A 12,548-nucleotide genomic window follows, 5' to 3' on the forward strand; every position below is an offset into this window, starting at 1 on the left:
GTGTGTGTGTGTGTGTGTGTGTGTGTGTGTGTGTGTGTGTGTGTGTGCGCGTGCGCGCGCTCATGCATGCTTTGGGAGTGGTGTGTGAATGTGCAGTAGTGCACCTGGGAAGGTTAGAACACAGCTTGGGGGAGTCGTTGTGTTCCCTGTTTTCTTTATGGGGTCAATTGTCAGACTTGGCAGCAAGCACCTTTAACCTTCTAAAGCCATCTTGCCAACTCTCAAAATCATTTTTTCCATTAATTTATTTACTCACATTACATCCTCATTACAGGCCCCCCCTCACTCCTCCCAGTCCCTTCACACTGCCCCTCTTCCACTTCTCAAGGGGAAGGTCCGCTTGGGTACAGCTCACCCTGGTACATCAAGTTGCAGCAGGAATGGGTGCAGCCTCTCTCATTGAGACCAGACAAGTTAGCCCAACAAGGGGAAAGGCATCCAACAGCAGGCAACAGCATCAGAGACAGCCCCTGCCCCAGTTGTTAGGGGACCTACATATGTGCAGGAGGCCTAGGTCCAGCTCGTGTATGCTCTTTGGTTAGTGGTTTAGTGTCTGTGAGTCCCCACAGGCCTAGGTTAGTTGACTCTTTAGGTCTTCTTGTGTCCTTGAAGCCTCCATCTCCTTTAATTCTCTTCCCCACTCTTCCAAAAGACTCCCCAAGCTCCACTAATGTTTGGCTATCGCTCCTTGCATCTATTTCCCTCAACTGCTGGGCGAAGCCTCTCAGAGGACTGTTACTCTAGGCTTCTGTCTACAGGTATAGCAGAATATGATTGATTAATAGTGTCAGAGGTTGGCTCTTTCCCATGGGATGAGTCTCAAGGTGGGCCAGTCATTGGCTGGCCATTCCCTCAATCTCTGCTCCATCTTTAGCCCTACGCTGTACATCTTGGAAGCAGGACAGATTTTGGGTTGAAGATTTTGTGGACTTCCACTGGAAGTCCTGTCTGGCTACAGGAAGTGGTGCTAGGATCTCAGCTAGGGTCATCCCCATAGACTCTTGGGAGCCTCCCCATCCCAGGTATCTGCCCCTCCAACCGATTTCCATTCTCTTCCTAGCTTCAACACCCCCTTCCCACATCTGATTCTCCCACCCCCAGTTCCCTCCCTCCATCTGCCTCTGATGTTTTATTTTCCCCTTTTGAGTGAGATTCAAGCATCCTCCCTTGCGTCCTTCTTGTTACTTAGCTTCTTTTAGTCTGCAGATTGCCATATGGTTATTCTGTACTTTATTGCTAATAATCACTTATAAGTAAGTATATACCATGTGTGTCTTTCTGGGTCTGGGTTACCTCACTCAGGATTCATTTGCTTGCAAATTTCAAGATGTCCTTGTTTTTAATAGCTGAGTAGTACTTCATTGTGTAAATGTACCACACTTTCTTATCCATTCTTTGTTAACTTTATCCATTCTTTGTTAACCATCATTTTTGATTCAGTAGCTTTGAACTGATGTGAAATAGTGTAAAATTCATTCATTTGGAAGGAGTTGTTACCCTGAAGCCTGTGACAGTCTATATATGGCCTTTGGGGAGCAAGCTGCAGTGCTAGGGTGGTGTGTGTGTGTGTGTGTGTGTGTGTGTGTGTGTGTGTGTGTGTGTAATTAGTATTCCCTCCTCAGAGGGAAGGTTTATAGATCTTAAAGGGGTCTAGGATGCCAGAATGGCAAAGTAACAAGGCTGTGATTCATCGCTCAGGATCCTAAGGTTGCTTTTGTTTTCATTTCTATAGGCATCAGGGATTTGGGGTGCTCTCAGTGATACTGGCAAACCATGCCATCAAGCTGCTGACGTCGCTCTTTCAAGACCTGCAGGTAGAGGCGCTCCACAAGGTGAGGAGGCTGCAGAGTCCCCACAGAGTTGCTAGGTCTCCTTGTAATGCCAGCTAGAGCCAGCACGAGGCCTTGTTTCTTGCCAGAACAATATGACTAATGTGCTTTTGATTTTATTATCTTCAGGGTTGGGAAGCAGACGGTCCGCCTGCGGTCCTGAGTATTATGGCCCAGAGCACATCCACACAAAGGATTCAACGGCTGATTGATTCTGTCCCCCTGACAAACCTGCTCTTGACTTTACTTTCAACTTCATACAGAAAGGTCAGCAGTCAAGACATTCGTAAAATAGAGTAAGGTTGACATAGACCATGAAGTTTATAAATGCAGGCTGTGGTGGTTTTGGAAAGGATTCCTCCCCAGAAGTCCCTCTTCTTCCCTTCCTGCCTTACTTTGTTAAGGTCTCTCTGTTGCCTAAGCTGGGCTTGCATTCCTGCACTCAAGTGGTCCTCCTACTTCAGCTGCTTTGGATTACAGGCACATGCTGTCACTGTATCCAGCTTGACAAAGAGAGTAGCTTTGTGGAACTTTGAAAGCAGTTATTGATTGCCAGTGTTAGATATATGGTGGCCGCTGGTGGTTTGCATTGACAAGTCTGAGGCAGAAGCATGGTGGGCGCTCCAGCTCTTTCACATTCCTTAGCTATGTCTCTGGTTGTACATGCTTCTGTAAGAAAAAGCATGGAGAATCCTGCATGGTGGAGCATTTGGAGAAAGCTGACTTGAATAGTGACTGAAGGGGACTGGAGAGACGGCTCAGGGGTTAAGAGCACTGGTTGCTCTTTCAGAGGACCTGGGTTCAATTCCCAGCACCTACATGGCAACTCAAATCTCTCTAACTCCTGTTCCAGGGAATCTGACACTGTCACACAAAAACTTAGCTTGTATTCAATGTAAATAATTATAAATAAAAATGAAAATAATTAGACATGGAGACACTTGTAGGCCATGAATGAGATTAAATGGCTTGACTGTTTCTGGATTCATCTGTTCTGTAACCTGTGTTTTCACTAGGCATGTGTCCTGCAGCGGCAGAGGAAGGGCTCCATGAGCAGCGATGCCAGCGCCTCCACCGACTCCAACACGTACTATGAGGATGACTTCAGTAGCACAGAGGAAGATAGCAGCCAAGGTAGCCAGAGATAGCCCTCTAGTTTGTGCTTCTCTGTCTCTTCTTCGTGTCTGCCTTTGCTTTCATATGTTCTCACAGACGGTGTGATGTGTAAGAGCAGCTTGAGGGCCATGGCATGGTGAGAAAGTGCTTGCCTAGAATGCATGAAGCCCTGGGCTGGGTCCCTACCTCCCTGTAAACCAGATGTGATAACACATACCTGTAATCCCAGCACTAGGGAGACAGGAAGAAGGGCAGATGCTCAAGGTTACTATTGACATAGTGAGTTGGAGGCCACCTTGGTCAAGTCACAGGACATCTTGATGCTGAGGACAGGAACTGACCCTGCCCGTCTGTCAAGATGTGTAAATGGATACACAAAGTGCTTCCATTTCATTATACATGTGTAATAGTGCAGTAAAACTGATTTCTTAAAGGAGTCCACCAACAGAAGAGAAACCATTTCCTCGTATCTAAAAGCCCCAGTAAACAGGCCTCTGGTGAGAAGGCCAACACCTTGGCCAGTTACAAAGATCCTGAGTTGGGAAGAGTGGATTTCTGAGGTTCTGTGGGCAGGAAATTACTACATGAGACCTTTATTTAAAGAATATGTTGAGTGTAGAAGACTAAATTATTATGACTGCTTTTAACCAAGCCCATGTAGCTTTTCATTTCTGCCAGGATCAAAATATATCTCAGTTGTACACGTTTTCTCCTCTCTTGTCTTGTGTTGGGATCTCTGCGCTCCCTGTGTAGGTCAGAAGGCCATGGGTCAGGGGTTTGGTTTTACCATGGACTTGTAGCTGAGGGATGTATAGGAAGGAACTCTGAAGATTTATGCAGAGGAGATAAGTCTCAGGTTCCTTTTCATAGTCAAGTTTGGGGAACAGTAAAACACCAAGGGCTATGACTTGAACCATCTTGGGCGTGCAGCTGATGAGACTAGTTTGCTCTTGTAACTGTTTGTCCTCTTTCCAGGCAGGGAGATAAGAGGAAATGATTTCTGTTCTGTTGCTGGACTCCTTAAGAAATACTGCACTATAACTCATGTATAATAAGATGGAAGTGTTTTGTGTATTCATTTACACGCCTTGACAGATTGAAGGGTCAATTCCTGTCCTCAACATCAGGATATCCTGTGATCTTTTGACTTGAGTACTTTTAGAAAACAGGTTCACACACATGAAAATTGCTACTTTTATGACTTTCTCTTTCTCTTCAGATGATGACAGTGAGCCTATTTTGGGGCAGTGGTTTGAGGAGACCATCTCTCCCAGTAAAGAGAAAGCTGCACCTCCACCCCCTCCACCACCCCCTCCCCTAGAGAGTTCTCCTCGTGTTAAAAGCCCCAGCAAACAGGCCTCTGGTGAGAAGGGCAACATCTTGGCCAGTCGCAAAGATCCTGAGTTGGTAAGAGTGGTTTCTGAGGCTTGGTAGGGGGAATCACTTTAGTGGAGTGGTTGAGCTGAGCAGCGGACATCTTCTGAGATACGGCATTTCTAAATTGATAGCTGTGGTACTTAGCTCTGTCTCTGTGTAGGACTTCTGGGCAGTAATCATGTGCCATTAGATAGCATCCTTCCAGTACTAGTGGTTGTTAGCATAGTCAATAGGAACAAATAGAAGTTGATTGGATCTTACTTTTTCCTCTTACTGGTTCTGGATCAGAAGCTGAATGTCGTCTTGTTGGGGAGTGATTGTACCCACCCTGAAGGGCATTGTGAAAGAGTGTTTTCAAAGTCTTTAGCATAGATTTGTTGCGTCATGAATGTTTATTGATTCAGCCAATATTGATTATCTTTTGTGTTTCAGCCCCTGTTCTGAAAATTGATTAGTAAATGAGTCAGCTACAGTTCTTTCATACAGCCTTAGATAGCTTCATATGTCATGGTTATGGACATAAAACTTTTATATAATCATTTAACAATTCGATTTTACAAAAATAACAAATTAGTTTAATAATAAAGAGGTGAGAATGTATGTAATAATCATTGATGTCGGGTTCAGTCTTCTCTGTTACTGGTAATGTCTTGAGCTGGACACAAGGGTAGGTTCTAGAGGAACTAGGGAAAAGAGCAGATCAGCTCAGAGGTCCTGCCTCACACTGTTTTCTGGGGTCTGCTGCATAAAGTGGGTGTGCCATTCTGGGCAGCCGATTCTCACGGACATAATCCCACTGTAAGAATTAAGTGATAGCCTTCAATTTTTGTCATGGGGACTTATGGGCTTGTATAATTGAATTTAGGGTTGGTAGAAGCTTATACCCCACTGATCTGAGTTTTCTGATCCTTTTAGTTCTTAGGTCTGGCTTCTAACATCCTCAACTTTATTACATCATCCATGCTGAACTCTCGGAACAATTTCATCCGGAACTATCTGAGTGTGTCTCTTTCAGAGCATCATATGGCCACTTTAGCCAGCATCATTAAGGAGGTGGACAAAGATGGACTCAAGGGTCAGTGGAAAGGCTGGGTGATGCTGGAGGGCACTTATGGTTCCAAATTCCTGAGTAACTGTTTTCCTCTGTCCTAAGGATCATCAGATGAGGACTTCGCTGCCGCTCTCTATCATTTCAACCATTCCCTGGTGACTTCCGACCTACAGTCCCCGAACCTGCAGGTTGGTGTGCACTGTGGCTACCTAGGTGGGAGTGCCTCATACCTTCCTGGGATATGGTGGCTCTCATTATTGACGGGTGCTTTGTCCTTACTCTGTTGGCCATAGTTTTGCTCAGATGATCTGTGTGTCCCTGAGCAGAGGTTAGGGTCTTTGGAGGAAAAAGGTCTTTCCCCAAGTCATAAAGCTTAAAGGAAGAAAAATTGCCCAACAAACCCCAACGCTTCTCACAGTAGACCAGTAGATGCAAATCACCAAAAGCTATTTACAAAATAAGAGTGATAAATGTTCTCCAGTCTCATGTGGAATGCAAAGGGGCCATCAGATCACAGGAAGCATGCTCTTCCTTACAAACCTATCATCAAAACTGAGTCTAGGACCTTGACTGTGACTATATGACTGCATGATTCTCTTCCTACTGAAGAAGGTGATGGTTGAGTCTCAAGTCCTCATTTTTTTTTTTCAGTTTCATGTGTGTATATGAATCTATAAATCCCCAAATTAAAGCATACTTTCAGCTTATAGAGAATGGTATTATATGCTTATGTCATATGCTTTACTTTTTACTTAGTGTTACTCATACAGTTGCCAAGATTCGTCTACAGCAGGTATTTCTGTAGTTCTTTACTGCTATATGAGACACTGTGCTTGCTCTGTGTCGATTGCTTCATCTGCGTTTTCTGAGGTACATTTGAATTGTGTCCAGGCTCCTTGCTTTCCAGATGTTGCTGTGATCTTTTTTTCTTGTGTTACATGTTATCTGTGGAGGAGAGTAGGTGTCTTGGGGCTGTCACTTGGAGTAGAACTGCCAGGTTATGTAGTGTAAGCGCCAGCACATCAGGCCACACTGCTGTTTTCACTCCCACCAGCAAGGTGTCAGGTCATGTGGCTTCACATCCTTTTCTCATGCTTGGTTGGATCATATTTTGATAACTTGGTTTGTTTTCATTAAGACTAATTTGTTTTAGACATATGAGCACTTCTCTCTAGCTGTGGTTGACCTGGGACTTGATATAGCCTAACCTGGCCTCAGACTCTTGCAAGTCCTACTTTAGCCTAGGATTACAGGCATGTATCTTTGCACCCAGCTGATAACTTTTTGGTGATGACAAAGTTAGTCTTTCCTAATCTTTAGTGTACACAGGGATTCCTGAGGAGATGGTTAAGCATTTGGATTCTGGGTCAGAGGTGCAGCCCAATAGTATAGCATGTGCCTAATCCTGTAAGGCCCTGTCTTTTATTCCAGCACCACAGGCAAAAGGGTATCCTCTGGATACCCTCCCCTCAGTGTATTTATTCAGGCAAATCTACAACAGTTTAACCTGAAACTATTCTGAAAGTTTTTCTGTTACAATTATTTTAGTGCCTGATGTTCAGAATGCTGAGGCAGGAGGATTGCACATTTAAGACTATCCCTGGCAACATAGTGAGACTCTTATTTTAAAAAAATCCAAACAAAACAATTTTAGCAGATACCAGATTCACTATATTTTAGGGGTTCAGTTTCTCCCAAAGGGATAAAATCTAGGAAGGTACTGGAAAAAGTTAAATTCTTAGAATCCCAAACTGTTTGAGATATTCTTTAATGTTTTCTTTTGTTGTTTAAAAAGATGGTTGTGAAATTTATTAATACTTGCCTATTGTTAAGTGAAGTGTTTTGTTTTGGCAGAAGGAAATATAAGTTGAGTAATGACGGCAGTATGTTTAGTGTGTGGCCTGCCACAGCTTCCCAGACTCTGAAGCTGGTCCTGCCAACAGCACCCAGTTCCTTCCCCACATCGAAGTTTATTTAGGGGAGCGTCAGACTTCATAGACTTAGTCTTGCCCTGCCTAAACTTGTCCAGAGAACAGAGGTGAAATGTGTTTCTCTGGAGAAGTGGATCCCTAGGCCTCTGGTAGTGATGCTGCCCTCAGCATTCGAGAGGGAACTGCTGACAGTGTGCCTGACTTTTGTGGCGAGAGGCAGACATAGTATCTCCCGATCTATGAGTTAAAAGTAGGCCTATGTCTTGAACTTGGTCTTCTGCTGTCAGGACACTAACGGACTACTGTTCTTAGTGAGACCAATAACTTAGTTGTTACTTAGAGAAGAAATTAAAGCCTACTTACTGATGACTTATCTTAGCTTTTGGGCTTTCTGCTAGAGGGCTGTGGGAAAGCTGTGCTTGGTGAATCTTCTTCGCTGCTTTCCTAGTGTGTTGAATCAAGCAGTCTGCTAAGGTCAGTTCAGGTAGTCCAGCAGGGTTCCATTTCAGAATTGTCCCCTTGCAATGGACACTGCTGAAATAAACCTATTGTCCCCATTTTATACTGTATGTAGTCTTCTGTACTCCTTATTAGTGATGTGGAGCATGTAACATCCATCCTTTGACTGCCTGGCGTGTTCACGGGGAAGTGTGTGTTATGGCTTGTGTGCTGCTGAGCTTGGCCTGGCGTAACTGCTGGTGCTGAGAACAGCCCTGGAGATCCATGGCCTTGGAATGGTGCTGAATTCCAAGAAGTTGCATTAGAAAGGATATTGAAGAGTAGAATTTAGTTTGTCACACTGAGAAATTTCTTCTAGCATGACTTGTCGTCCAAAGCCCTATGGGAAATCAAGCATTGTTGTGGTGTTCAGTGGCACCTGCTCACTGTGTGTGAGTTCCTCAGGAGGGTACTCAGCTGGGAACAAGGTCAGCCCTGCTGAGGCAGACATGTTGCCCTCTCACAGGCAACATTTCTCTCTTTAAAACTGCTTTATCACTTGTCAGATACACAAATTGTCAACCTCTCGCTGTGGATGTTACTTGTCCGAGGTGACTAGCTGTAAATGATGTTGCAGGATCAAATCCCATTGTGATTCCCAAAATTGTGAACTGTAAAACCCTGTTTATTGTTTGGTGTGGTTGAGCCCTAACACACACCTTTAATCCAAGAACTTTCTGTTTATTGTAAACAGGTGATTCTGATGTGGTTCACCCAGCCCTTAGCACAGACCAAGAGCTCTTTATATACCAGATCTAATAAAGTTAACCCTAGGTCAAGAGGCAGAGCTAGAAACCAGCTGACAGGGATTAAGGTGTAGGAGGGACTTTGAGTTGAGGGGTATGTAAGAAAGACAGCATGGAGAAGAATGGGCTGTTAGCTCAAGCTCTGGCTTTAGCTTAGGCTTCAGCTCCTCAGCTCCCTGGCTTTTGGGGCTTTGAACTAGCAAGCCTTCGGTCTTGGGGTTTTTGGCTTTTCCTCCTGGGCTGTCAGTTGAGCTAGTGATCCTTTTGGTTTTTTTCCATCTGGACCTGAGCTGAGAAGGAAGGGCAGCTGGGTGCTTTCTCTACCTCTCTGAGCCAGCCAGTTTTCATCCCAGCATCTGGCTCCTGAGTCCTTATTGGTAAAATAGAATGGTTGGGATTTTCCATCATGTAAACAAACAAACAAACAAAAAATAAAGTCCATGCAGCCAGGTGTGATGGCATATGCCTTTAGTCCCAGTCCTCAGGAGGTGGATCTCTGTGAGTTCAGGCCCAGCCAAATCTACATAGAGAGGCTATCTAAAAAACAGTCCGTCCGCGGTGACATCTGTTGAGTTTCCTTCTGGTGGTACCAACTCTTTACTTCCCAGTCTTTTCGAAAACTGCCTGATTTCATATCTCCAAGTGCTTGTCCTTTTCCAACACTTATTGTAGACACTAATTCAGCTGCAGGTGTAATTGGGGATTATATTTTTCTCATTTGTTGAACAATATGATTTTCTCCTGGTCTTTTCTAGACACTGCCAAGTCCTTTATTGTTGTTATTCAAAAAATGATGATTGTACATGACCTTTGACTTGTTCTGTGTCTCTTTTCTAATGACCTGGTGTGTCCTTCCTTTCAGAGTACATTGCTGCAGCAGCTGGGAGTTGCTCCTTTCTCCGAGGGCCCTTGGCCCCTGTATATTCACCCCCAAGGCCTTTCTGTGCTTTCCCGTCTCCTGCTTATCTGGCAACATAAAGCTGGAGCTCAAGGTGACCCTGATGTCCCTGAGTGTCTGAAAGTGTGGGACAGGTAAGACCCTCACAGAAGGTCTATAGATGATTGAGTACTGTTTGCAGGGGCTTGACTGGTTGTGAAAAGCTGCTGTGTGTTGTTTTAGAGGGATGGAGAGGTGATGGGTTAGTTTGACAGATGCACTGTTAAACAGTGTGATCTGGGAAGAGGCACCTGTAGCCATGGGAGATTTGGTTATAATTGTCATTCAGAGCCTGGATTCCAAAGACGGCCAGTTTCTTGAAAGAGGAAGGCTGGGCTGCCCTTGGTTAGTGTGCTTCCTACACAAGCCCATTTAGGGTGGCTTGCTATCATTTTTGGATAAATTTTAAAGAACTTGTTTCCTTGGGGGAAGCTCAGCTTAATCACCTAAATCCCCCTTAGATGGACCTGTTTTTTTGGCGGTTTTGTTTACGTGGTTAGGCTTCAAAGCAGTTTGTTTTCCTAAAAGGCTTTGCTTTTCTATCCCCCAGCCCAGGATCAAATAACTGTAATGTTGGATTTGTAAGATCATAGCCCTCTTTGAATGCCAGAGGCCCACTGTGTTCTTCGTGGCAGAGTCTTCAAGAAGGCTTCTGGGAGCTGGGGGTGAAGGAAGGATGCCCTTGTTAAAGCACAAATCTTTTCCCTAAAAGCCAAAGGACATGCAGACAGTTGGCTGTTCTCAATTCTTTTTGTATAAAGCTCTCTGACAAGTTCCTGAATATCATATACTCTTTCCTTCTTGACTTAGAACTCTCTCTTTCTCTCTTTCTGTGTGTGTGTGCGCGTGTGTGCGTGCATTCTGTCATGTGTCACATTATTCCTACAGAGGTCAAAGGGCAACTTGTGGAGTTGGTTCTTTCTCATTGTGTGAGCCCTGGGATTAAACAAGGGCTGGCATGCTTGGTGGCAATCATCTTAAACCCTGCTGAGCTGTCTTGCTGGCCTACATCTGACTTTTTGGATTCTCTTCACCACCTGTTTTTCTCTTCTTTACCTTGTTCTCCTTGCAGCATTGGGTGTTGTAGTCTTGGGGCTTTTCTGGGGTTTCTCCACCAGACATGCTCCCCTGTTCTCTGTGGCAGGTTTTTGTCTACAATGAAGCAGAATGCACTGCAGGGGACGGTGCCCAGTGAGACCGAGGACCTGAATGTAGAGCACCTGCAGCTGCTGCTGCTCATCTTCCACAGCTTCTCGGAGAAGGGCCGCCGGGCCATCCTGACCATGCTTGTGCAGAGCATCCAGGAGCTGAGTGTTAATATGGAGGTGCAGATGCGCTCTGCGCCACTGATCCTGGCACGCATCCTTTTGATCTTCGACTACCTGCTTCATCAGTACTCCAAAGCCCCTGTGTATCTGTTTGAGCAGGTGAAGGCCCACCCCACCTCCCTGCTGTCCTGCTGAGAGCTCCATTCTTTGTAGGCAGTAAGCTCTTCTCTTTGGCTGTGAGAGCTTATGCGTAGGGGTAGCAGAGTCTTTGGAATTGGCCCTTATGTTTAGTCTGAAATGATAACTGGAGAGTACTTGATGGTTTGTTGATTTGTGGGTGTCCTCTTGTTCCCTTCTAGTCCACCTTGTATAAACTTTAGCAACTTTGCCACCCCCTCTTTTGTATTAGCACCTGAGGAAGGGTCCTGCAGTAAATGTCATAGTTGTAGCCTTTTGTGAAGAAACAAAAGATGATGAGAGGGTGGCTGAGGTGCTGTGCGCAATAGTTCTTAAGCTAAGCTAGTTCATGGGGCATCATTCCCCTTGATGCACTATCAAAAACTGCTTTCTAAAAGTCATGACAAATATTTTCAAATTTTCATCTTCATTTGTTTCTATAAGTGTTGGTATTGCTAGATATGTTATTATCCCTAGTGTGTAAAGCATATTGGTGACTGTACATCCTTAACTCAAATGTTTGTGTTTCAAAGGTGCAACACAACCTGCTGAGCCCCCCTTTTGGGTGGGCAAGTGGATCCCAAGATAGCAGCAGCCGCCGGGCCAACATCCCTCTGTATCATGGGTTCAAGGAAGTAGAAGAAAATTGGTCCAAACATTTTTCATCAGGTCAGAAAGGAGGTTGTCAGCAAGAGGGTGGTGACATACTGGTATTGAGTCTGTAGCTTGGTGACTCCAGGAGGAGCTTTGGCCGCGTGCCTCAGTCTCCCACTGTGGGTGGTACATCACCTGCCAGTTCATTAAAGTTTTAGAAATTGACTTTTGCATATCTCACACTTGGTTGATAAGCTCATCATTTTCCAGATGCAGCCCCACAACCCAGGTTCTACTGTGTCCTGTCCCCAGAGGCCTCCGAGGAAGATTTGAACCGGCTGGATTCTCTGGTACTGGGAATTTTCTTTCTTTTCTTTTCTTTTCTTTTTTTTTCTGTCTTTTTTCTTTATTTCTCTTTCTCTGTCTCTGTCTTTCTGTCTGTCTCTCTGTTTAAAGAGTTAGGGTCTTATGCTATTAAGCTGGCTTCAAGTGCCCAAGGGAGGTCAAACAATCATCCTGCCTCAGGTTCCTGAGTAAGGTCTGCCCTGCCCTGCTCAAGATTTGAATGCCATTTTTATATGCACATCAGTTGCCCTTCAGTCCCCACACGTAGTCAGGCACTCTCCATACCACACTTGTGGGCTAGACGCCCTCCATAGATGCTGAGTCAGGGAAGGGCAGCAACTTCCTCTCAAGAGTAAATTTGGCATATGTTAGCATTTGAGTGTCTAAAAGGAAAACATCAGAAATTTAACAAATCATTTAATGAAGGTAGTTGCCATACTGTTATTCCAAAGCCTGCAGCTGTGTGCTTGTATTAATATACAAACTTAAGTATAAGGCCTTCAACTGCAGTCTGTGAAAGGAGAGACCAGTTAAGGATAAGTCGGGAGGTTTTTATAGTCAGTAGACTAAGTGGTCGTGCAGGGCCAGGAGGAGAAAATGTTTTAGTATGAAAAAAAAGATTGTCCTCTTCCCTTCCACCCCCCCCCCCCCCCCCCCCCCCCCCCCCCCCCCCCCCCCC

The 12,548-nt window shown here is 44.9% G+C and overlaps 1 protein-coding gene across 1 annotated transcript in view; it reads left to right on the plus strand.

The window, feature by feature from the left end:
- The window catches only part of Ubr4 (ubiquitin protein ligase E3 component n-recognin 4), a gene marked incomplete in the record, with an annotated part of 113,505 nt that overhangs the window by 18,657 nt on the left and 82,300 nt on the right, over positions 1-12,548 (plus strand). The window contains 10 exon segments of the mRNA XM_055611124.1: positions 1,733-1,832; positions 1,959-2,096; positions 2,846-2,963; positions 4,165-4,352; positions 5,238-5,397; positions 5,476-5,561; positions 9,411-9,580; positions 10,630-10,912; positions 11,464-11,599; positions 11,795-11,874. Of these exon segments, the coding sequence (XP_055467099.1) occupies positions 1,733-1,832; positions 1,959-2,096; positions 2,846-2,963; positions 4,165-4,352; positions 5,238-5,397; positions 5,476-5,561; positions 9,411-9,580; positions 10,630-10,912; positions 11,464-11,599; positions 11,795-11,874 (1,459 nt within the window).

The sequence above is a fragment of the Psammomys obesus genome, unplaced genomic scaffold (genome assembly GCF_907164565.1).
Source record: "Psammomys obesus unplaced genomic scaffold, mPsaObe1.curated_primary_1811, whole genome shotgun sequence".
NCBI classification, from domain to species: Eukaryota; Metazoa; Chordata; class Mammalia; order Rodentia; family Muridae; genus Psammomys; species Psammomys obesus.